Source organism: Trichomycterus rosablanca, chromosome 21, assembly GCF_030014385.1.
Source record: "Trichomycterus rosablanca isolate fTriRos1 chromosome 21, fTriRos1.hap1, whole genome shotgun sequence".
Lineage (NCBI taxonomy): Eukaryota > Metazoa > Chordata > Actinopteri > Siluriformes > Trichomycteridae > Trichomycterus > Trichomycterus rosablanca.
The window spans coordinates 6719043-6741340 of NC_086008.1; the positions used below are offsets into that span (position 1 = coordinate 6719043).

At 38.7% G+C, this 22298-nt stretch overlaps 1 protein-coding gene across 1 annotated transcript in view; it reads right to left on the minus strand.

Annotated features, from left to right (window-relative positions):
- Window positions 1-22298, minus strand: part of pappab (pregnancy-associated plasma protein A, pappalysin 1b) — a 75697-nt gene that overhangs the window by 39827 nt on the left and 13572 nt on the right. The window contains exons 3-7 of the mRNA XM_063017853.1: window positions 11335-11480; window positions 10195-10488; window positions 9463-9655; window positions 6679-6800; window positions 1469-1970 (exon numbers count right to left, since the gene is read on the minus strand). Coding sequence (XP_062873923.1) covers window positions 1469-1970; window positions 6679-6800; window positions 9463-9655; window positions 10195-10488; window positions 11335-11480 — 1257 coding nt within the window. The remainder of the gene's footprint in view (window positions 1-1468; window positions 1971-6678; window positions 6801-9462; window positions 9656-10194; window positions 10489-11334; window positions 11481-22298) is intronic.

Here is a 22298-nt window from a genome sequence, read left to right on the forward strand (position 1 = left end):
TTAAATCGGCATAGTGATGCCCCTGCTGGCCGTGACATTGCGGTTTGCCTATTCAACACCATTAAAAGTAAAAACATGAAAGAAAACCCATAACTAAAGAATTACTGGGTTTGCAGGGTTTGCAAGTGATCATTTTTAATAATCATCAGATGGGTATTTTTAATCATCAGCAGATGGGGACTGGCCTATAAATTGTAAAAAAAGGAACAGAAAAAATCTAATTAAGCTTCTTAAATGTACTCATTTAGTGTTTGCTTCATTATCATTCAAAGTCAATGCTTATAGGCATGTACACTTCACCAAGCAACAGAGCAACACTACTGGTCTTCATTATAGTACAGTTCCTAATCACTGGACTCTCTTAAGTTTCAAATGACCTAGCAGGTATTAATGAGCTACCACTGAATTTTATAATGTTTTTTGACATATTTATTAAATCACAGAAAGGGGTTCTGGAAGTGACCTCACTTAGACTGGCCTGCATGAGGCCCAAAAGGTTCACTAGGTTCACATCAAGCCGTATTTACAGAAACGATGGAGCTTCTTAGTGAAAGCTAATGTATGGCTTTGGCAGCATGCCAGCAGAGGTGTAGAACCCCCAGCCTACCCCCTCCCAAGAAATAAATGCACACACCTTACAAATGTCTAAAGTCTATGTTTTGCACTGTTATTATGAAGCTGCTCTGGCAGAAAGTAAGAACAGATGCTGTAGTTGACACATTTTTATGTTTAAAAAAGGGAAGGAATTGTAAAAAAAAGCTTTAAACTTCTTGTAATTCTCAGTCTGAATGGTCTGGATAGTTGTGACACTTCAATGGCAATTCTTTGAGTTGGCCTGAACCCCCGCAACCCTGGGGGCAAAAGGACAAGCTGGTGGACCCCACACATACAGAGACGCCCTGGGACAACATACCACAGCAAGGCACCAAACATGTGTCCTGAACAGGATGGATATGAATATTTTTTTGTGTTAAGCATTGAGGAGTGGACAAATCAGTAGCCTGGGTGAAAGATAGACAGCTTATGTGTTAGTGATATTATTAACAGGTGGAGAACTGACTGGTAGGTAATGTTTGTCCACCAGGATAGCTTTAATCTAACATTTATTGTTACTTTGAATTTGATTCTTTATGTTGCATAATACTGTAGTTTATGACTCTCACTATAAATTAGCCACTAACTGCACAAAACATCAACCAAGGGCTGACGGTCTATATTGTTATTGCAAAAATTTAATTACATTGTAAAGTCAGATTAAAAAACAAAATAGCTTTATGTAATATAACTTACAGGTCTTGATTTGATGAGTTGATATTATATGACATTTATTATCATATATAACCTTATATCACCATATCATTATATCACCTCTATAACCTCAAGCATGGAAAGGTCTGGCTAGTTAGCTCAGGATTTGAGTTATCCCAATTTTTTAAATAATCACAATCACCAACGTATTTATCCTTACCTGTCTGTAAATCTCCTAGTGGTGTCCATGAAGACCAACCCATGAGGAGCATTACTAAAAGGTGGATCCCGTGTCAGCATGTAGTGCAGGGGTTGGCACTCCTGGCAGAGAACATGACCTGGTTTTGAGGCCATCAGTGTGGCATCAATCTCTAAGTGGTGGTCCATGGTGAAGAACTGAACCCCATACACCTCCTCTTCCACTGCCAGTTTTACTGTCAGTGGCGTGTCGCAGAACACACTCTGGGGGCCCAACGACACATTATTACCACTCAGAGTCAAGAGTAGGATGTTGTGGATAGCAGCCAGATCACTTTCCATTGAGGAGAAAAATGTAATCCAGACAGTAAGCGAGTCTGGTACCAGTGGGTAGGCAAAGTTCAGCTGAAGCATGCATCCCTGCGGGGGGCACGAGGCTGAGCCCACACTGCTAGAGTCAAGGCCAGCGTGGGGACTCCAGGTTCGCACGCTTGGTTCACACACCTGCTCCACGTCCGGTGGACCTGAAACGCAAAGACATTCCATTCAGAGTGCAAAATGTGATAAACAAAAGCAAAGAATAATTCAAAGCTTATATCAGAATTAAAGTTATTATAAAACCTCAGACCAGGGGTGTCCCAAATTTATTTGTTTTTTTGTACAGAGAAATAAAATGAAGAAAATAAAAACAGCATGATGGTACAGCAGATGGAATAGGGGCAACACAAATCTTGGTACTAAGATTCAGCCCTTGTGTCCAGTAACTGTCTTCTTATAGTTTGACATGTTCTCTCCGTGACAAAACAGGTTTCCTCTTGATATTTTGGTTTCAGTCAAAGACATGCCAGTAGATGAATTGGTAACACTAAATTGCCCCAGGTGTTAATAAGTAAATGTGTATTGTATTGCAGTAGACTGATGACCTGTCCAGCGTGTAATCTCACAGGTCATTACGTTTTTATGTTTCAGGTGGATCTTATACATTAATATCACAAAACCTTAGGGAATGTTTAAGGCATGTTTGAAAAAAACCTCAACAAACTTCAACTTTGTGTACCTGGATTATTGAGCATGCATCAAGAGAGTTGTCCAGAAGTACATCGAGCTAGAGTTCATAAGTAATTTGTTATTTTTTCAGTACAGGATACATGAAGAAATTCATTTAATTATATGGACAGACTAAGTTAAATAATTCTGAATTATTCCTTAAAAAAAAAAAAAGTTTTATACCAGACCTTACTAAAATGGATAACTGAAATGAATTCAAGAAGTACAAACTGACTGTTCGCCTGTGAGCCAACGCTGTAGAAAACCCTAACTGCTGCACATTTTTCCTGTTTCTTTTTGTAAATGGAATTGCGGTTAACATGTGCTCCAACAAATTTGCAATTCTGTTTAATTCCAGTCAGCCTTGCTTTCTGTTCCAGTTTTGAAGTACTGTACGTTCTTGCGAGTGGTGAAAGACGTCTTAAAAACAAACAAACAGACCAAGAGGAAACAAATGATGCCCTTTAGGGAGGCAGCAGGAGGTCTCTCTGGCAATTTTGGACCTCGGCCTAGTTATTCTTTCAGGAGCTGTCAGGAGGCCATTATAAGGCGGCTGAAGGGGGGAAGGGTGTAGAGAGAGGGAAAGTTTAGCAGGGAGGCCCCACTGAAGAACAAGAGGAAAAGGAGATCAATGAAACCTACAGCAAAGAGGGAGCTCATGCTAACAAGCACTTGGTTATTAGAGGCTGACGTGATAGACACAGTCACTTGTTTGCCACTGTAGAAAAAGAGACCTTTAATGCATCTGCTGTAGCTTTAAAAGTTTTAGATCTTTTTAAATATTTTTTTTATTTTGGTGCTATGGTACTGATAAAAATATTAACTATTATTACATGGAAGAAAAAAGTTAACAGATAATAATAATATCCACATAATAGAACATCTTTATAAAGGCACATTTTACTATAAATGACCAAAAGCCCTGTATTATAAAATTATACTATATGACCAAAAGTATGTGGACACCCCGTCTAATTTAAATTCAGATGTTTTAGCCACACCCATTGCTAACATATGTGTGAAATCAAATATACAAAATATATTTTATGCTTCCAATCTTTTGGCAAGAGATTAGGGAAGGCCTTTCCTGTTTTAACAAAGTGAGATCCGTGAAGAACAGATTTGACAGGTTTGGTGGCCTAACTTTATTGAGCGCTTTTGGAATAAATCCAAAATGAAATCCAAAATGAAATCCAAAATGAAATCCAAAATAAATCCAAAATAAATCCAAAATGAAATCCAATGAAATCCAAAATAAATCCAAAATGAAATCCAATGAAATCCAAAATAAATCTAAAATGAAGATTCAACATCAGTGCCTGAGCTGACAAATACTTTCTTATCTTAATAGGCCCAAATAGACTTACTGCAAAGTCTTGTGGAGAGAATTCCCAGAAGAGTGGACGCAATTGTGGTTAGAAAGGGAAAGAGGTGGATCGATATTAATGCCCGTGGTTTTTAAATGTGATTTTCAACAAGGTAATGGTCAGGTGCCCATATAACTTAAGCCATTTACTGTAATTGATTTCAATACACCTGCTAACAGTCAGTATGGCTAAAACAACTAAATAACTAAAAGGGGTGTCCACATACTTCTGGACATGTAGTGTACATATGACTTACATTTTCGACATTTACCAGACTCTCTTATCCAAAGTGTGGCAGTATATGGTCTAAGCAATTGATGGTTCAAGGGCCCAACAGTGGCAACCTGGCAGTGGTGAGTAACCAGTGACCTTCTGATTACTAGTCCAGTACCTTAACCACTCATTAAGTTAACTAAATAAACAAAATATGTCTATTAAGCTTTAATTGGCATTTTAATTGGCCTTAAGTCGATTCTGTGCTTAAGTGGAGTGGTTATCACGCTTTCAGTCCAATCTTGTTTACGCTGATTTTGCTTGGAGACACAAACTGCAAGTTTTTAGTGCGACAACATAACAGTTCCGATCATAATCCCTATTCTACTTTACCATATCAGAAAGAAAATAAAGCAGGCCTCCAAATCATGTGGCTGCTAAATGTTATTAACATTCATTTTTTTGTTATCTGTACATCTACGTAGTATTAACAAGTGCATTTATAAAATATATAACTTTTTTATAAGTTCTACACTTATGCAACTTTATGCCTGCATAATGAGTGTCACATGTTTAAAAAAGTGCTTAAACTACACATTAACTTCTAAAAGCTTTGCCAGCGCTCACCCTAAGAAAACGACCAGGCTGCTGATGTACACAGGGATATTGAGTTGTATGACTGCGGGTACGAGCTAATCTGTTTGGCATGATGGAGTAGCCGAGGTGGTTTTCTGGGCGGCACAAGAGGCTCACGAACTGTTGAGGTAAGGGTCAGAGACACCAGGCATTCCTTGCATTCCTGGGTTTTGTGTTTCTCACAGTCACCCAATCTGCCTTCTTATGAACCTCGTCGACCACAGGGCAATTTGCATAGCAAAAAATCTCAAAATCTTGCCTTTGGCGCAATCTTACGAGTTTATACGTTTTCTGCCCTAGCTGGTCTCGTGAATTTCAGCAACTTTAAAAGACCACCAATAGTGCCTGTTCTATCTTTTCAGGTCAGGAAGCAAATGAGGACACTCAGAGTTGGCAGAGAGGTGGATAAATGATGGAATCATAAAAACAGAAAGTCTCCGACTCGTATGCTTAGCTTATATAGTGGAAGACAAAGAGCATGCATTAGACTGTGTTAGTACTGTAGCTGTAGGCAGGTGATTTTCTAAGAATCCATGGAAGGGTAGTGGTTGAAGGCAGCTGCAGGTTGTCAAAGGCAGGTTTGTATCCAATTGTAAACAGTGGAAAGATCACCCAGGCTATGGAGTACACCAGGGAAGTGTTCCAAGTGCAGAGAGGAGCTAGTTCAAATGTTGTGGCAGTGGCAAGCCTGGGCATGCCTTCTCCAGCTGACTGTGTGTAGCCACCGTTGAGCCAACTTGGCTTGGATGGATACAAGTGTGCACTTATGGCCTTTTCCCACCACAGGTCTGACTCACCCAGTTTTAAAAGCAACCCAAACGAAGTGATTAAGTAATTAAACAGAAAAACAGTCAGCCCTGGGGAATGCAGACCTCTAGGGTTGCTTTCAATGTCAAGTCTTATTCGCCGTTTCGAGAGTTTTCATGAAAGCAGGCAACACCGCGAGAGGAAAGTGTCATCCTCGCTAAGCATCCATCGTCAAAGTCCACAAAAACAGACCAAAGTATTTTAGTTAAAAGTAAAGCAATCGTAGTATTTTTGGAACAGGGCATGTTTTTAGATCAAAGGTTAAAATGCTCGGTCAAAATTATTCATATAGTTATGGAAAACGTGACTCACTGTCAGTTTTATAATGCTCTATGGACTAATTATTTTACATAGATCCAAAATTCTCATCTCTTAAAATAAACTCATGAGAAAATCAGAATTTGTGAGAAACTTCCATTCAATAAAACAAGACAATTGCCTATTTAGTGCAATTTCTACATGTTAAAAAAGGAACAAATCTCAACAATATTAACAACAACAATATTAGTTTTAGATACTTTGGGGATGTCCATATATCCTGACTCCGTGTAACATTAAACATTTACGAGGGATCTTCAAAAAGTTAAAACGGTGAGGGTGGGAGGAGTAGTAATTGGTCGTGTCTGAGAGACTGAGAGAGCTTATAGTCCAGATTTAGCACCATCTGATTTCCACCTTTTTGGACGCTCAAAAAAGCTTTAAGGGGAAGAAGATTTTCATGTGATGACAATGTGAAAGCAGCAGTGTGTCAGTGGCTACACACTCAACCAAAAACAATTTTTTGCTGATGGCATTAAGAAGTTGGTACGATGCTGGGAAAAATTTATCAGAAGGTGACGATGTAGAAAAGTGATGTCATTTGCTTTTTTTTTATTTTAAGAACCCTTGTATTTGTTGATAATAAATGGTCTTTTTATTATTTGTTCTTCTATTATTTTGTAGTTTTTATTTACAGACAAAACATGCTCGTTTATCATTGTTTACTTACTAGAAAAATGAATCATTTTTACGTTAACATCTTTCTTTTTCTGTTTTTAAAATGTACTTGAATGATGGAATAGTGAGCTGAGTGTATCGTTTTATTCCTATTATTACAGTTACTATCTGTGTAAATGATTAGTAATAGTTTCCTGTTCTATCAGACATAATATTTATTCCTTACCCTCCGCCTCTCGTGGACTCCAGTGTCCTGATGTAGCACAGGGTTTGGGGGAGGACGAGTGTGAGGCGTACTGTAGGAACACTTGGCCCTCAGTACAACTGTCACATACTGATCCCACTTCTCTAGGAAACCAACAGACAGCCAAGGTGGCAACTTAGACACAGTAACAGAGCCATTACTAGCACTACTAACATGAAAACATATTGCGTTGTAGCTGCTAAATGTGCAAAGCTGCTTTTGCATGGCATGTCAGATGCATGGAAGAAGTTCGCAAAGAACATGGTAAGTTTATAATAACACTCTGACAAATAAACCAATCCATTGTAAATAAAGCTGGCTTAATGGCATAGCTTGTCTTATGATGTCAGTAATCATTTGAGGTGTACATTGTATTCATGGTCAGCAGCAGTGTGCAGTGGAAGTGTGACGTCTCTTATTGAACCCCGTCCAAAAATTTGCAAGACAGCTTGATGGTCTCATGAACACTTGGTTTACCTTACAAACACTTTTCCACCTAAAACCAAACAATTTTAAAGTGTTACTTTTACTAAATAATACCTTGTGTTAAATATGTAATACATTTGAGGGCATATGTCTACATATACAGTGTATCACAAAAGTGATTACACCCCTCACATTTCTGCAAATATTTCATTATATCTTTTCATGGGACAACACTATAGACATGAAACTTGGATATAACTTAGAGTAGTCAGTGTACAGCTCGTATAGCAGTGTAGATTTACTGTCTTCTGAAAATAACTCAACACACAGCCATTAATGTCTAAATAGCTGGCAACATAAGTGAGTACACCCCACAGTGAACATGTCCAAATTGTGCCCAAATGTGTCGTTGTCCCTCCCTGGTGTCATGTGTCAAGGTCACAGGTGTAAATGGGGAGCAGGGCTGTTAAATTTGGTGTTTTGGGTACAATTCTCTCATACTGGCCACTGGATATTCAACATGGCACCTCATGGCAAAGAACTCTCTGAGGATGTGAGAAATAGAATTGTTGCTCTCCACAAAGATGGCCTGGGCTGTAAGAAGATTGCTAACACCCTGAAACTGAGCTACAGCCTGGTGGCCAAGGTCATACAGCGGTTTTCCAGGACAGGTTCCACTCGGAACAGGCTTCGCCAGGGTCGACCAAAGAAGTTGAGTCCACGTGTTCGGTGTCATATCCAGAGGTTGGCTTTAAAAAATAGACACATGAGTGCTGCCAGCATTGCTGCAGAGGTTGAAGACGTGGGAGGTCAGCCTGTCAGTGCTCAGACCATACGCCGCACACTGCATCAACTCGGTCTGCATGGTCGTCATCCCAGAAGGAAGCTGACGCACAAGAAAGCCCGCAAACAGTTTGCTGAAGACAAGCAGTCCAAGAACATGGATTACTGGAATGCTCTGTGGTCTGACGAGACCAAGAAAAACTTGTTTGGCTCAGATGGTGTCCAGCATGTGTGGCGGCGCCCTGGTGAGAAGTACCAAGACCACTGTATCTTGCCTACAGTCAAGCATGGTGGTGGTAGCATCATGGTCTTGGGCTGCATGAGTGTTGCTGGCACTGGGGAGCTGCAGTTCATTGAGGGAAACATGAATTCCAACATGTACTGTGACATTCTGAAACAGAGCATGATCCCCTCCCTTCGAAAACTGGGCCTCATGGCAGTTTTCCAACAGGATAACGACCCCAAACACAACCTCCAAGATGACAACTGCCTTGCTGAGGAAGCTGAAGGTAAAGGTGATGGACTAAACCCAATTGAGCACCTGTGGCGCATCCTCAAGTGGAAGGTGGAGGAGTTCAAGGTGTCTAACATCCACCAGCTCCGTGATGTCATCATGGAGGAGTGGAAGAGGATTCCAGTAGCAACCTGTGCAGCTCTGGTGAATTCCATGCCCAGGAGGGTTAAGGCAGTGCTGGATAATAATGGTGGTCACACAAAATATTGACACTTTGGGCACAATTTGGACATGTTCACTGTGGGGTGTACTCACTTATGTTGCCAGCCATTTAGACATTAATGGCTGTGTGTTGAGATATTTTCAGAAGACAGTAAATCTACACTGCTATACAAGTTGTACACTGACTACTCTAAGTTAGATCCAAGTTTTATTTCTATAGTGTTGTCCCATGAAAAGATATAATAAAATATTTGCAGAAATGTGAGGGGTGTACTCACTTTTGTGATACACTGTATGTGCTCTGGTGGCGCAGCATACCATTACGCTAGCCCAGCACCGCTGAGATCCGGGTTCCAATCTCAGTGGTACTATCACCTGGCTGGGCATCTAAACAGACGTTACTGGCTCTGTGTGAGGCGAGTAATAGACAAATTAAGCTGACAAGACTCAAGTCAAGTGATGTGAATTTTCCAAACAAATACACAGAATATATCACTCAATTTGAACTGGATTGGTTTATTTGCCACAATGTGCCATCAGTTGTTATACATCAGTCTAAAAACAAACTTATTGTTTTTTTTTTGGTTTTTTTTAAGAAAGGCCAATGTAGCACTGTACAAACCACACAGATTTCGTAAACCGTCCTTTAATTAAGGCTACCTATCAGGACCAATAAGTTGTCAGATTGTCTTTAAATCTAATAAATGTAAATAATCAGCAAAGTGATCACTAAAACAATATTATTAAGTTACAATAAATAAGTTACTTATATAACAATATAAGTTAGAATTTACATCAGATTTCTAATGTGTGTATTGATCTGTGGTGCAGCTTGCTACAAAGCAAAGATTCACAGACAGTAGTCTTATTTTCAATTTCACCTGTCAAAGTAATGGCCAGTAAGTGTAGGGAACCACTCCAGAGTGAGGGCATCTTCTGCTTGCTCCATCAGTCGAGGAGCTAAGGGAACTGGGGCTGGTTTACTCTCAGTCCTCCAAGTTTGGTAAATCAGATCTAAGTAGCAGTGCATTCGAGCCACCTGGTTCATAGTGAAGGAATCCGTGCAGCCGTCATCTTTAGGTCATAAAAAGAGAATAAAACCCAGTGTGAACACAGCAGAGAATCTGGGTACGAGGAGAGGAACACATGTAGGCTAAAACACAGTGGGCTGGTGATGGTACTTTATATTAAAAGTAAAAGCACATTCTCTTCTGCAAGTACCACTTTTAAAACATTAAGTAGGCATTTTATTAATGGGAGACTAAAACAAAGCTTTTAAAGGGGAGTGTGGCTTTACTGTAATTAGCCAATAAAAACTTTTAAAGAAACTTCTAAATTTAATTTGATTTGTGCATGCAAATTTGTGATGAATGACAGGTCTTCATATAAAATAGGTTTAGGTTTTTTCTTAACTTAATTTCTTACATTAAGCATCTGGAACATGAGAATATGAGACTTTGACAAATTTCAGAAAAAACTCCAGCATCATTGGCACTGCCAATTACAAGGAACTAGTCAGGAACTATGTTGCTAATAGTCACGCTATACATTTAAGAGGCTAACGTATGTATCTGTTTGTGTATGTATATGAACAGTGTAGCTCAGTGTCTCACCAGCATAGCTCATATAATTCCTGTATGGTGTGTGCTTGAACTGGCGCTGGCCGCAGGTATCATTTCCACTCTCAGGGTCCCGGCAGTACTTATACTTGGGTGTGGGGTTTGTATCGGCACACAGGTCTCCAGTTTCTAACGAGGGTTCCGTCTCCAGACAGGCGTCGTTGCATGACTCTACCTCAGAAATCCCCCTGAAGACATGATAGAGTCCGAGACTATGGCCGATCTCGTGAATCATGGTGTCTGTGTGGCCAAATGTGCCATAGAACAAGGGGTTCAACACGATCCCACCTCAAAAAAAGACCACAAAGACAGATAAGACAACTATTCCATACACAGGGAAGGTCAATTTCATCTCACGGTTTAGAATTGATAATCACTTTCTATCAATCAATATTATAATAAAAGGTTATACAGCCACTGGTGTTAGTAACCTGTGTAGATGTCTGAATTGTCAGCAAACTGGCAGGCTTATTTTACACTGAGATGTGTATGAGGAATCTTCAAAAAGTTTCTGCACTTCTATATTTTCATTGGAAACAGTGAGGGTGGGAGTAGTAGTAATGGGTCGTGTCTGAGAGACTGAGAGAGCTTATAGTCCGAATTTAGCGCCATCTGATTCCACCTTTTTGGACGCTCAAAGAAGCTTTAAGGGAAAGAAGATTTTCATGTGATGATGATATGAAAGCAGCGGTGCATCAGTGGCTACTCGCTCAACCAGAAACATTTGTTGCTGATGGCATTAGTTGATTAAAAAGTTGGCAAAAGTTGGTCTGAAGCTGGGAAAAATGCATTGGAAGGTGAATATGTAGAAAAGTGATGTCATTTGTTTTTTTAAATTCTTAATAAGCAGAGTTAAAAAAAGTGCAGAAACTTTTTGAAGAACCCTTGTATAAATATACAGTGGTTTGGAAAAGTGACTCCCTGCTCATATTTGTTACATGAGTAAAAACACATTTACAAAAGCAACCAAATAATTTTAGGCACAGCCTTATCCAAACCATCCCGAGAAACAGTTCTACAAAGTCCATGCAATACAGAACGCAAACAGACTGAAGGCAGTTCATTTTTCATAGCACTGTACAGTGAAATAAAACTAATGTGTAGTTTATTTTGATTCCGGTTGTTGATATTTACCTAAATGTGATAAGGCCTCTTTATCCCAAGGCCATGTGGCCACCCCTGCCAGGTCCTCATCAGTGGCATTAGCAAAGAAGACATTCAAGTGTGTGGAGCCATTCAGGCGCAAAACATCCTTCAGTTCCTTCACGTCCAAGTATGCCCTGAAACAGACACACAGAATGTAACAGTTAATGCAAATAATGAGCTCTAAGAACTTTCAGGTAACTATTTGATGGTTATATAATATATGATGGAATTACTGCTGGAAGTGAGCGGGTTCTGTCATTCACATTATGCTAATCTGAAGTGTGTAGGCAGTTTTAAACCTTTAATCAGAGTCCATCGAAATCATAAATCAATTATATCTAGGAAATTATATGCCTCCAACTTTGCAGCACCAGTTTAGGAAAGGCCCAGCATTTCTGTGCCCCCGTGCACAAAGCAAGCTCTATAAAGACGAAGAAAGCTCGGGTTAAAGAAACTCCAATTACCTGTACAGAGCCCTGACCTCAGCCCCACTGAACAGCTTTGAAATAAACTGGAACATTAACAGAGACTAAAATAAATTATCAGCCATACAAATCCTCTTTTGCCTAAATGGACACAAATTCCCACAGACATACTTCAAAGTCTAGTGGCTCAGAAGAGTGTTATTATAGATGAAAGAACACATGTTAATTTATTTTAATTCTATTTGTTTTTGATGAGATGCTCAACAAGCTCATGGTCAGGTGCTCAGATAGTTTTGTCCAGATGGCATACAATGTATAGTGGCATCAGCATCAGTGTTTACAAAAACAATATAGTGGAAGTCCTTGTATGGGACTTAACCATAAAAGTCTTTCCTGAGACTTGCCTTATTCCTAGCAGCAGATAACATGTCCTACCAGAAATAATAAAATACTGGACCATTCCTATTGTACTGTTGATGGTGCATACCGTGCATTCTTAAAAGCCCCTTTGGGCAAATCTGATCACACCGTGGTGCTGCTAATCCCAGCATTTAAACAAAGACTCAAAACCATCAAACATAAGAAAGTAGTGGTCGACTGATGCTTTTAAAACCTTTACAAACTGCACAGATTGGGATGTTTTAATACTACAAGTGAATCTTTTGATGTATATACTGAGACTGTAATTGCCTTGTAAAAGAATGACACTATACAGTAATACAAAACCATTTTATAAACAGCTACGAATACTTCATGGAAGAAGAATTCTGTATATAAAAGTGGTAATTATATCAGCATAAAGCAGCAAAATATGAATTGCCTACTGCAGTAAGGAAAGTAAAGACAAACTATGCAGAGCAATTGGAATAGGTAGAAGGTAAAATTAATAATAAGTTTGGGAAAGTCAGGCTGATGACCTGATCTGGACAGAAACCGTGCGTTATAATTGATGTTGTAGAAATACTAAAAAAAATGAAATCTGTTTTATGCACAGTTTAAAAAGAGTCCACATTGATCACGCCTTGTTATGGGCCTCTTTCATCACCTCTCCAATCACTGAGGATGAAATTAGATCTGTTTTTAATACACAAAACTCAACAAAGCATCTTAAGTCATTAGCTTATCTTAAGTCCATATCAGTTCACTTATCGAGCCAATGGATCAGTTAATGATGCCATTAAGAAATTGCTAACGTTCTCTTTATAGACTTTAGCTCAGTCTTTAATACAGTGAATATTACAAAACTCTTTCAGAAGTTGTTGGAACACTAACCCAGCTTGATGTCATTGTTTTTTGGCTCTTTAAATAGAAGGAAGCAGTCTGTTAAAATAAACACTTTAACATCACAGTGTTTGTAACTTAGCACCGGTGTGCCTCAGGGCTGTGTACTGTCTCTGTGTTTTTTGTCTCTTTAGACTAATGATCTGCTATCTCCTTTCATCCAGTGCACCATCTTTTCCAACCACTTCCTTCTGGGAGGCGCTGTAGATCTATAAAAAGTAAGGTGACTTGTGTTTGTAATACGTCCAGCCCTTGTAAGAACACATTAATACAATTGTATAACAATTTCATGATTTCCATCTGTTAAATGTTGTATATTGTGTATTGTATTGTCTGTTATTTACTGCATATGTATTATACTTTGTATTGTGTTGCAACTGAGCTGAACTACATCTTAGTGAACCGGATGCTATTACCACCAACATGTGGCAATAAAAGAGTCAATCAGTCAAAAATCTCAAAAAAATAATTTACTAGCCCATAAATAATGTAACCAGACATATGACAAAGTAATGCAGGGTCATCACAAGCACTGCAATGTATACATCTGGTAGTCTGAGACAGAACTGTGTGGACAGCTAAAAATCTATGGATTCCTGTCTGTTTTTATATTGCTACAGTTACTAAATCAACATTTAGCAACTCTTTGTAGCTGTCTGGAAATTATCCAGTTTGGGCCAGTGCCGTTTTTATAGACTATATATTATTGTTCTATTTCTGCCTCTCATTCTTAAAACAAAATGTTACTTTTGGCTATAATAAATCAGTGGTAGTCTTGATATAACTTTAGAACCTTTTAAAAATGAGACACCTTAAACATAGTAATTGTTCAGTTTAGTAAAACTATTGTCATTGTTACTATCGTTTAGTAAAAGCACACTGGTTAAAAGCTACTAATAGGAAAGTTGTACACTGTTAGGAGAGGAAGGAATGTAAATCAGGAATGTCTGAGCTGTAAAAATATACAACATGTTATCCACAAGTATGAAAATTAGTAATGCTGTAAGTAACATTTCTGCCACAGTTACAGATAGCCACCTAAGATTACACTAACAAAAGAATTATTCATTTTAAACCACCAAATAATCAATGTAGAATTATAAATAGTATTTTAGCTTGTTTATGATCCACCTCTGGGAAATGTAGTGGTAGCTTTACATACACAATACATTTTTGGTGGTTTTATTTTTTAATCACTTTTAAATATCCTTGGCCTGGAGTTTTATATATTGTGTAGTATGCTTGCACAAAATATAGCATCTTATTAACCTATTATAGTTTAATTTTGTACTAGCATGCTCATGTCAGTGTTTTCATTAATTTACTTTTTATATACTGTTTCAATAGTATATAGTATAGTTTCGGTGGCTAAGTGGGTAGCACTGTCGCCTCACAGCAAGAAGGTCCTGGGTTCGATCCCCAGGTGGGGCGGTCTAGGTCCTTTCTGTGTGAAGTTTGACATGCAAGTGAGGTGAATTGGAGATACAAAATTGTCCAAGACTTGTGAACTGATGAATCTTATGTAATGAGTAACTACTGCTTAAAAACCTAATAAATAAACAAACTGTTTCAATAAAATTTAAATATCTTTGATGTTGAAAAGGTAGGAGGAAAAGTTTCAAAAATATCTGTTTGTGTGGACAGTGGCTAGGCAAGGACTAATATGTTTGCAATTTGCTAGAGAACTCGCCATCCTTCAATCTCAATATCAATGATCTGATTAACTCATATACAGGTTGAGTCTAACAGTGACATTATAATTCCTGTTAAAATTTCACATTCTCCATGTTGTTATTTCTAAAGCACTCTGGTAGTTTAAAAAAAAAAATATTTAAATTTTACTTAAATGCCAATCAAAATTACTTAAATTTATATATGGTTTATACTTTGACAATCCAAAGCATTATTAATATTAATAATCTTAAACTGTGTATAAACCATAGTCTCTAAATTCTTTAATATTTACTATAAAATGTATGATTAGATTAAAAAATGAAACCTCTAGACCCAAGACTACTAAATTGTGTAGTTTCAGAATCAAAGCCCAATAAAATGATAATTAAAAACAGTTAATCATATCAAACACTTGGATGGAAAATATTCTACATGTATAGATATCTGGGCCAGAAGTAAGTGTTTTGTAATTCAGTGGCCCTCAGACCACACTGGGAGTTTGTATTCGGAATAAAACTTGCTCAGCTCTGAGGCCAGCTTTCATGTCAGAGGTCACTGGCCCTGTCTAGTTAGTAATGCATTGTGTCACTTGGATAGACTTTAACACAAACGTTTTTAAGATGCTTATCATTTAATTTAAGACATGGTTATCCTCCCTATTAGTCATTTTCCCTGTACTTATAGGTGCCTGTTAGTGAGAATGAGACAAGTCATGATAAGCGCTGCTGTGCTGCTGAGATACGCTTCCATACCTTCCATATGTTTACCAGCATGGGATCCCATTAATGAATTATTTCCTATCTGTGAGGATGTATAGTGTTTCCTATTGCTCACATCTCACCTCCTCTGTCGCTTTGAGTTCCTTACTGGAGGCCTCAGTTTTTGTTGTTTTGTACACAAAATACGTGCAAGACTTGTGAAACTTAACCGAACGCACCCAACAACAACAAATATGTGAAAGCCAACAGAAGAAGTGAAGTGACCACAGCAAGTGACAAAGACGCTATGAGCAATCTGCAAAGCATGGAGCCATAACGGGATCTTCATAGCAAAAATCCTTCTAGTGAGGATTCTGGGTAATTATATCTATTTAAAAGCAGACGTTGAGCTTTACCAGAGCCGGACAAGTCCGAACCGCCAGGCTTGGTCTGTCATTGCAGCAACAGGAGAGAGTCACACAGAAGGATGCTTATGCATTGCAGTACTTAGAAGTTGATGTAGTCCTGCTGCTCCTAGTGGATCATTTCTGTACAAGTATTATTTCTAACACAATATTTATTTATTTATTTATTAGGATTTTAATGTCATGTTTTACACACTTTGGTTACATTCATGACAGGAACGGTAGTTACTCATTACACAAGATTCATCAGTTCACAAGTTTTAATGTCAAACACATTCATGGACAATTTTGTGTCCATGTTTTAGTTCAATTCACCTCACTTGCATGTCTTTGGACTGTGGGAGGAAACTGGAGCTCCCGGAAGAAACCCAGACACAGGGAGAACATGCAAACTCCACACAAAAAGGATCCAGACTGCCCCACCTGGGGATCAAACTCAAGACATTCTTGCTGTGAGTCGACAGTGCTACCCACTGAGCCACTGTGCCGCCCTTAACACAGTAAAGTGTCTTGTTTTGATCTGAGAAACATTTCATTAAGAATGTAAATGTAAAGAATGCAAATTTAATTTAGCTAATTTAGCATTTTATTTTTCCTGATTTACTGATTTCCTGGTGAACTGATGTGCATGTTATTTATGTGACGATGCACAAAATTAGAGACTTTTAAATAATGTATGTTATGTGTGCACTTATGCTGACAAGGTCTAATTAGGAAACAGAAAATAACAAAAAAGAACTTTAGAATCTGAACCCACTGGGAAATCTGAGATCTGCACAAAAACAGGAAAACAGTACAAATCATGGAAGCAAATATAAGCTTTGACGCAATGTTTTGTCCTTATGTTCAGGGATAACAGTTTTTAATATAAAACTGCTTTCAGTGCCAGACACAATCATGTTTCAGCTGTTAGACATTTCTGGACTGTCCACTGAGTTCATTTCCATTCAGTGTTGAAGTCTGTCAAGATTTGCTGAATATGCTGATCAAATCCAACTAAACTTTTTTGGCAAAGGACATGTAGATATTAGAAAGTAACCACTTATTTATACTCTGCACTTGCAAAGTATGATGTTTGAGGGAAAGTCATTATGGGACAAAAGGACAGTTTTGATCATGTGCATTTTTCAGCGTTATGGATTAAGTGTATCTATAATGCTATATATTTTTCGTCCACTTGCAACTAAAAACATTAATTCTGGGTTACAGTTATATTAATTAATAAATGTAATTGTTTTAAGGTGTTTTTAATTAACACCACAATGTTTTAAGTGAAAAATATGATCATATACTGTATTTTGTTTGTGTGCTTATTAGGATGTTAACGTCATGTTTTACACTCTTTGGTTACATTCATGACAGAAACGGTAATTACTCATTACACAAGATTCATCAGTTCACAAGATTATAACGAACACAGTCATGGACAATTTAGTTTCTCCATTTCACCTCACTTGCATGTATTTGGACTGTGGGAGGAAACCGGAGCACCCGGAGGAAACCCACGCAGACACGGGGAGAACATGCAAACTCCACACAGAAAGGACCCAGACTGCCCCACCTGGGGATCAAACCCAGGACCTTCTTGCTGTGAGGCGACAGTGCTACCCACCATTCCCCCGTGCCACCCTATACTGTATTTTAAGAAGGTTTAAAAGCCTTTCTTCACAGTGACTTTACAGTAAAATAAACAGTTTATCTAATGTTTTAAAACTGTCACTGTTTTTTGGATCGACCTTATTGGCTTGAATAAATACATTTTCAATGTTTTAAAAAATTTATGTAACCATTTTTGGTACACGGAGGAAGATGTTAGTTGACATGCTAGCGTGTTATGCCACCCTATCCCATTGGTTTATTGGTGCCACCTTATCCCATTTGGCCACTTGTGTTAGCTTAGTAAGCAAAAACTGATGGAATTGCTAAGTAGTGTGTTCGAATAACCTGACTTATAAGTCGATGACTTATTAGAATCCTCTCTACTTAGGCAGCTGCCTATGTAGGCAGTAAGACAGCAAGGCAGCTCACTAGGTTTTCGAACAGACCCTTGGTCTCCTATGTTGTAAAATATGTCAGTGGATGGAGCGGTATTGGAGCAGAGCATCCACACATACAGGGACAGTGGTAGTAGGTAGAGCTTTGGGCTATCAATTGAAAGGTTGAGAGTTTGAATCCTGGCTCTGCCATGCAGCCACTGTTGGGCCACTGAGCAAGGCCCTTAACCCTCTCGGCTCCAGGGGCGCTGTACAATGGCTGAGGATATGCAAAAAAAGAATTTCGTTGTACTGTACACCTGTATGTGTATATATGACAAATAAAGGCGTTCTATACTTCACTACTCTGACAATGATTTTGTACATTGAGTTGTACATTGTTAAAATCAACTTTTTCTCCAATTTTGTATAAATGATGTACTTACGCAAATTACACCCAGCTTATTGATGAGCAGCCTGGCAGTGCCCAATATGCAGTTTCGGGCATTATCCAAGCCTGGTGTGGTATCAGAGCAGTAAATAAATTAATCACAGCAACTGCAAGTTCTCAACTGAAAGCATTTAAAGGCATTTTTGCAGCTCAATCACCACATTTTTAGCATTACTGTTTTTAGGCCAGATTTGTTTTAGTACAGTCAAGTGAGACACAGCAGGATGGAAGCAAAGGCCGTCAAAAGTCAGCCAGTGAAAACTGGCACACCTACACAAAGGACAGATCTGTTGAGCACAGATGATATAATGTTTCCTCATAATCATTCCAGGAATTTTTGTTACCCATAAAAATATTTGGCTGGCCACACAGACAAAAAGGGTTCAGCAATTTTTCTGGTATAAACGTGTAAGAAAGCTCATTTTTACAAAAAACAAGATCCCTGTACTGAACTTTCCACTACTGAAGGTCAAATCTGATATAATCAATTCAATTTTATTCACTGGCTCACATGCAAAAACACGACTTGAATCAGATGTGGACGTCAGCCTACTACAAAAACAGCACGCCAAAGTATGCTCGTGGCCGAGCCAAACTATGCATGCATTACTGGATCGCAGAAGAGTGAACACGTCAGGTTTTTCTATTCCTGTTCTAGCTCAGTAGGGTAGTGGGTGACACAGATCATGCTGATTTTGTTAATATCCTATGTATGCATTTTTCCCTTTTACCTCCAATCTAGTCAGATCCAATTACAGCTGTATCTTTCTTCCACTGCTGCAGAGCCCTACCCTGACAGAGAAACCTAACAAACTGACACCTGCAGTTGCCAGCCGATTCATTTCAACATGGCAGTCATGCACTGCTCTCCATTTTTCAACCAGCCAGCAGAGGCTGCCATCCCTTCAGTCATTCTTAACAGACATAGCCAGTAATGTCTGTGCAGGCGCCCAGCTGGTTGAAAGCACAGCTAAAATTTGATCATCACAAACTTTATTCATTAATAAAGCTTGGTCAATATGGTGCTATTCATCATCCAACTATGCAAAAGTGTCTACTGCCTTGTTAAGCATTTGTTTACTCCAGGTGGGAGTGCTTCTATATATCACAACTTCTACCTCACTGACCTGCCAGCTCCATTGTAGCAACCTGCTTCTTCTCCAGAGCTGTAATGCCAAACTTGGTCAGATCCAGTTTACTGCTGTTGTGTGATGCCAGCATAGCTTTATCTTCTCACTGAAACCTGGCCGAGACAGTGCCCAGTGTGGATTTACAGGTGGGGTACATTGGGGAAAAGTGATGTACCCATCCCTCTGGGGAAATTCGCTGTTCTAGGAGGCGAGGTCCAAAAGTGTGGCAACCTCAGTCGGCATTCTATAAAAAGATAAAGGCATGCTGGCATCACAGCTCTAGAAAAAGAGCAGGTTGCCAAAGGAGGAGCTGGCAAGTCTGTGAGGGAGAAACCGTGATATATAGAAACACACCCATAAGAATATTTGCCCTAATTAAAAACACAAAAATCTGTTTTTTAACATACATCCATTATTTTAAAACAGGTTTAGTGGTAGTTTATGCATTAATATGAGTCATCATAGATCCACCTGTTCGGAATGCTTAGCGTTTATTGTAGTCCATTTACTTTAGTGGGGTTTATATTAGCTGTGTCAGTTTATGTTGAGTAAAGAGGAAGTGGGTTAAACACAAACGTCACTGATCATCAGTGCAGCTACGTTGGCACATTTAAATTTAATGTAGATTAAATGCATAATTACAGCTCCATCCATTTACACCCATGTATTATTCATCATAGCGCATAACAACTCCCATGTACCGATGTAGAGAAGTGATACTGAGCTGCCTTAGGCGGGTTGGTATGAAAATGCCACCCTGCTTTCACTGAGAACGCTGTGATTTTTAGGAACACCTTCAGTAATCTTTTTATTAGTCCTGTGTGTATGTGAAATATTGTCAATAATTTACAATGTACCACTACACACAGCTTTGTGCTTAAATTTACAACCACAAGGGTGACTTTTACTGCAAAAGTAATATTTATTCAGTGACATTCTACCATAAAAAAACCTTATCTACAATAAGGTGGGAGGTAACGACAGCATATAGTGTAAATCCACCAGATAACATTACACAGCCATTCCAAAATACTTTTAAGAATGTTAGTTATTTATTTATTAGGATTTTAACGTCATGTTTTACACACTTTGGTTACATTCATGACAGGTACTCATTACACAAGATTCATCAGTTCAAGTCTTTTAATGTCAACCACAGTCATGGACAATTCATGGACAAATGTGGAAAGAAACCGGAGCACCCAGAGGAAACCCACGCAGACACAGGGAGAACATGCAAACTCCATACAGAAAGGACCCGGACCACTCCACCTAGGGATCGAACCCAGAACCTTCTAGCTGTGAGGCAACAGTGCTACCCACAGAGCCACCATGCTGCCAGTTTTGGTTAAAACAACTTTAAACATTAAACACATTAGGCAAATAGATGGCAAAAAGTATATAGACATACATTTAGCAGACACTTTTATCCAAAGTGACTTACAGTTGAGACAGCATACAATCTAAGCAATTAAGGGTTAAGGGCCTTGCACAAGGACCCAACAGTGGCAACCTGGGAACGGTGAGGCTTGAACCGGCAACGTTCTGATTACTGGACCAGTACCTTAACCACAGCTACAGCTACAGCTACAGCTGCCTGTATGTTCGCACAGTCGTGTACTCATGACAAATGTAAATACATGTCTACAGCAAATATCTCCCTGCTCTTCTCTTTTCCTAAATCTGTATGATAAGAACTTCCTAAAGTTCTCATCCGAATGAATCAACTGTGCTCACAATGATGTGGTAAAGAGCTGTTTAATTGCTGCTGTTTAACATGAGGAAATCCCTTTGTCCCTGAGGCTTAGCTCTTTATCCTCCCCGTACTCCTGAACACCACAGGATACGCGGCTGTGTGCCTCAGTCTGTGTTTTGTTGTATTAATTTGCAAGAGGAAGAAAGCATAAGCAGATCTTCTGTGTCTCTTCTCGCTTCAGGCAACAGGTGATGTTATGGGCCTTTCTGAGTCTTTTATAGTACAGTAATGACAGAGGTGACAAAAAATCTTCTCCCTCCCAAAATATTACCCCATTTAAACAGCCTGGTTTACAAGTTACATGGCTTCAATTCTACAACCTGTAAAGTTTAAGACCCTTCAACGTCAAGTTAATGGAGGGCACAAGTTTCCCTCTGGCTATATCCTGTAATACAGTGTATTTGGCCATTTCAAAGCCATCAAGTGCATTTTTTGTAAACAGTTTCAGATATAAAAGATGACATACACACGCACAGCACTTAATTAGCTGGCCATTATTTTATTTATGCATTTTTTAAATCACTGATACATTTCCCCAGACATCTCTGATACCTGCTGAGTTCTTAAACAATTGTTTTTGAAATAAAAGAAGCTGCTCTTCTGTGCACACATTTTTGGGGGTTTTCACAAAAATGAAATTCTTGTCTGTGCCGCCATTTGAAACCTTTTTGTGTAAAAAATAAAAGAACATTGGCCAAAAAGACATAGATTGTTTTCAGAAGCACAATCCTCAGACCCCTAAGAAATGGAATAACAGTGTAATTTGATGAATGAATGTTCAGCAGATTTGCTACATCTGGATGTATTTATGTTTGGAGGAAGCCAAAGGATGCTTTTAGCACACAATGTCTGCTGCCATGATGCAAATAAAAAACATTTCTGATGGTGTTCCCATATAATGTCACTAGACATACAAATACAATTATTCAAGGGTGGTTTGATGAAGTCAGGCACCATACTTGGCTTTACCAATCACCAGATTCAAAAGGTTCTGACTGTAAGATAGATATTTACCTCCAAAATTCCTCAAAGAACTGAGGAATTGACTACTGACTATTGCCATGTGCAATTAGCCTCTTGTTTCCTTATACATCAATGGAAAAAGACAACTATTACAATACCACTATCCCACTATTTAA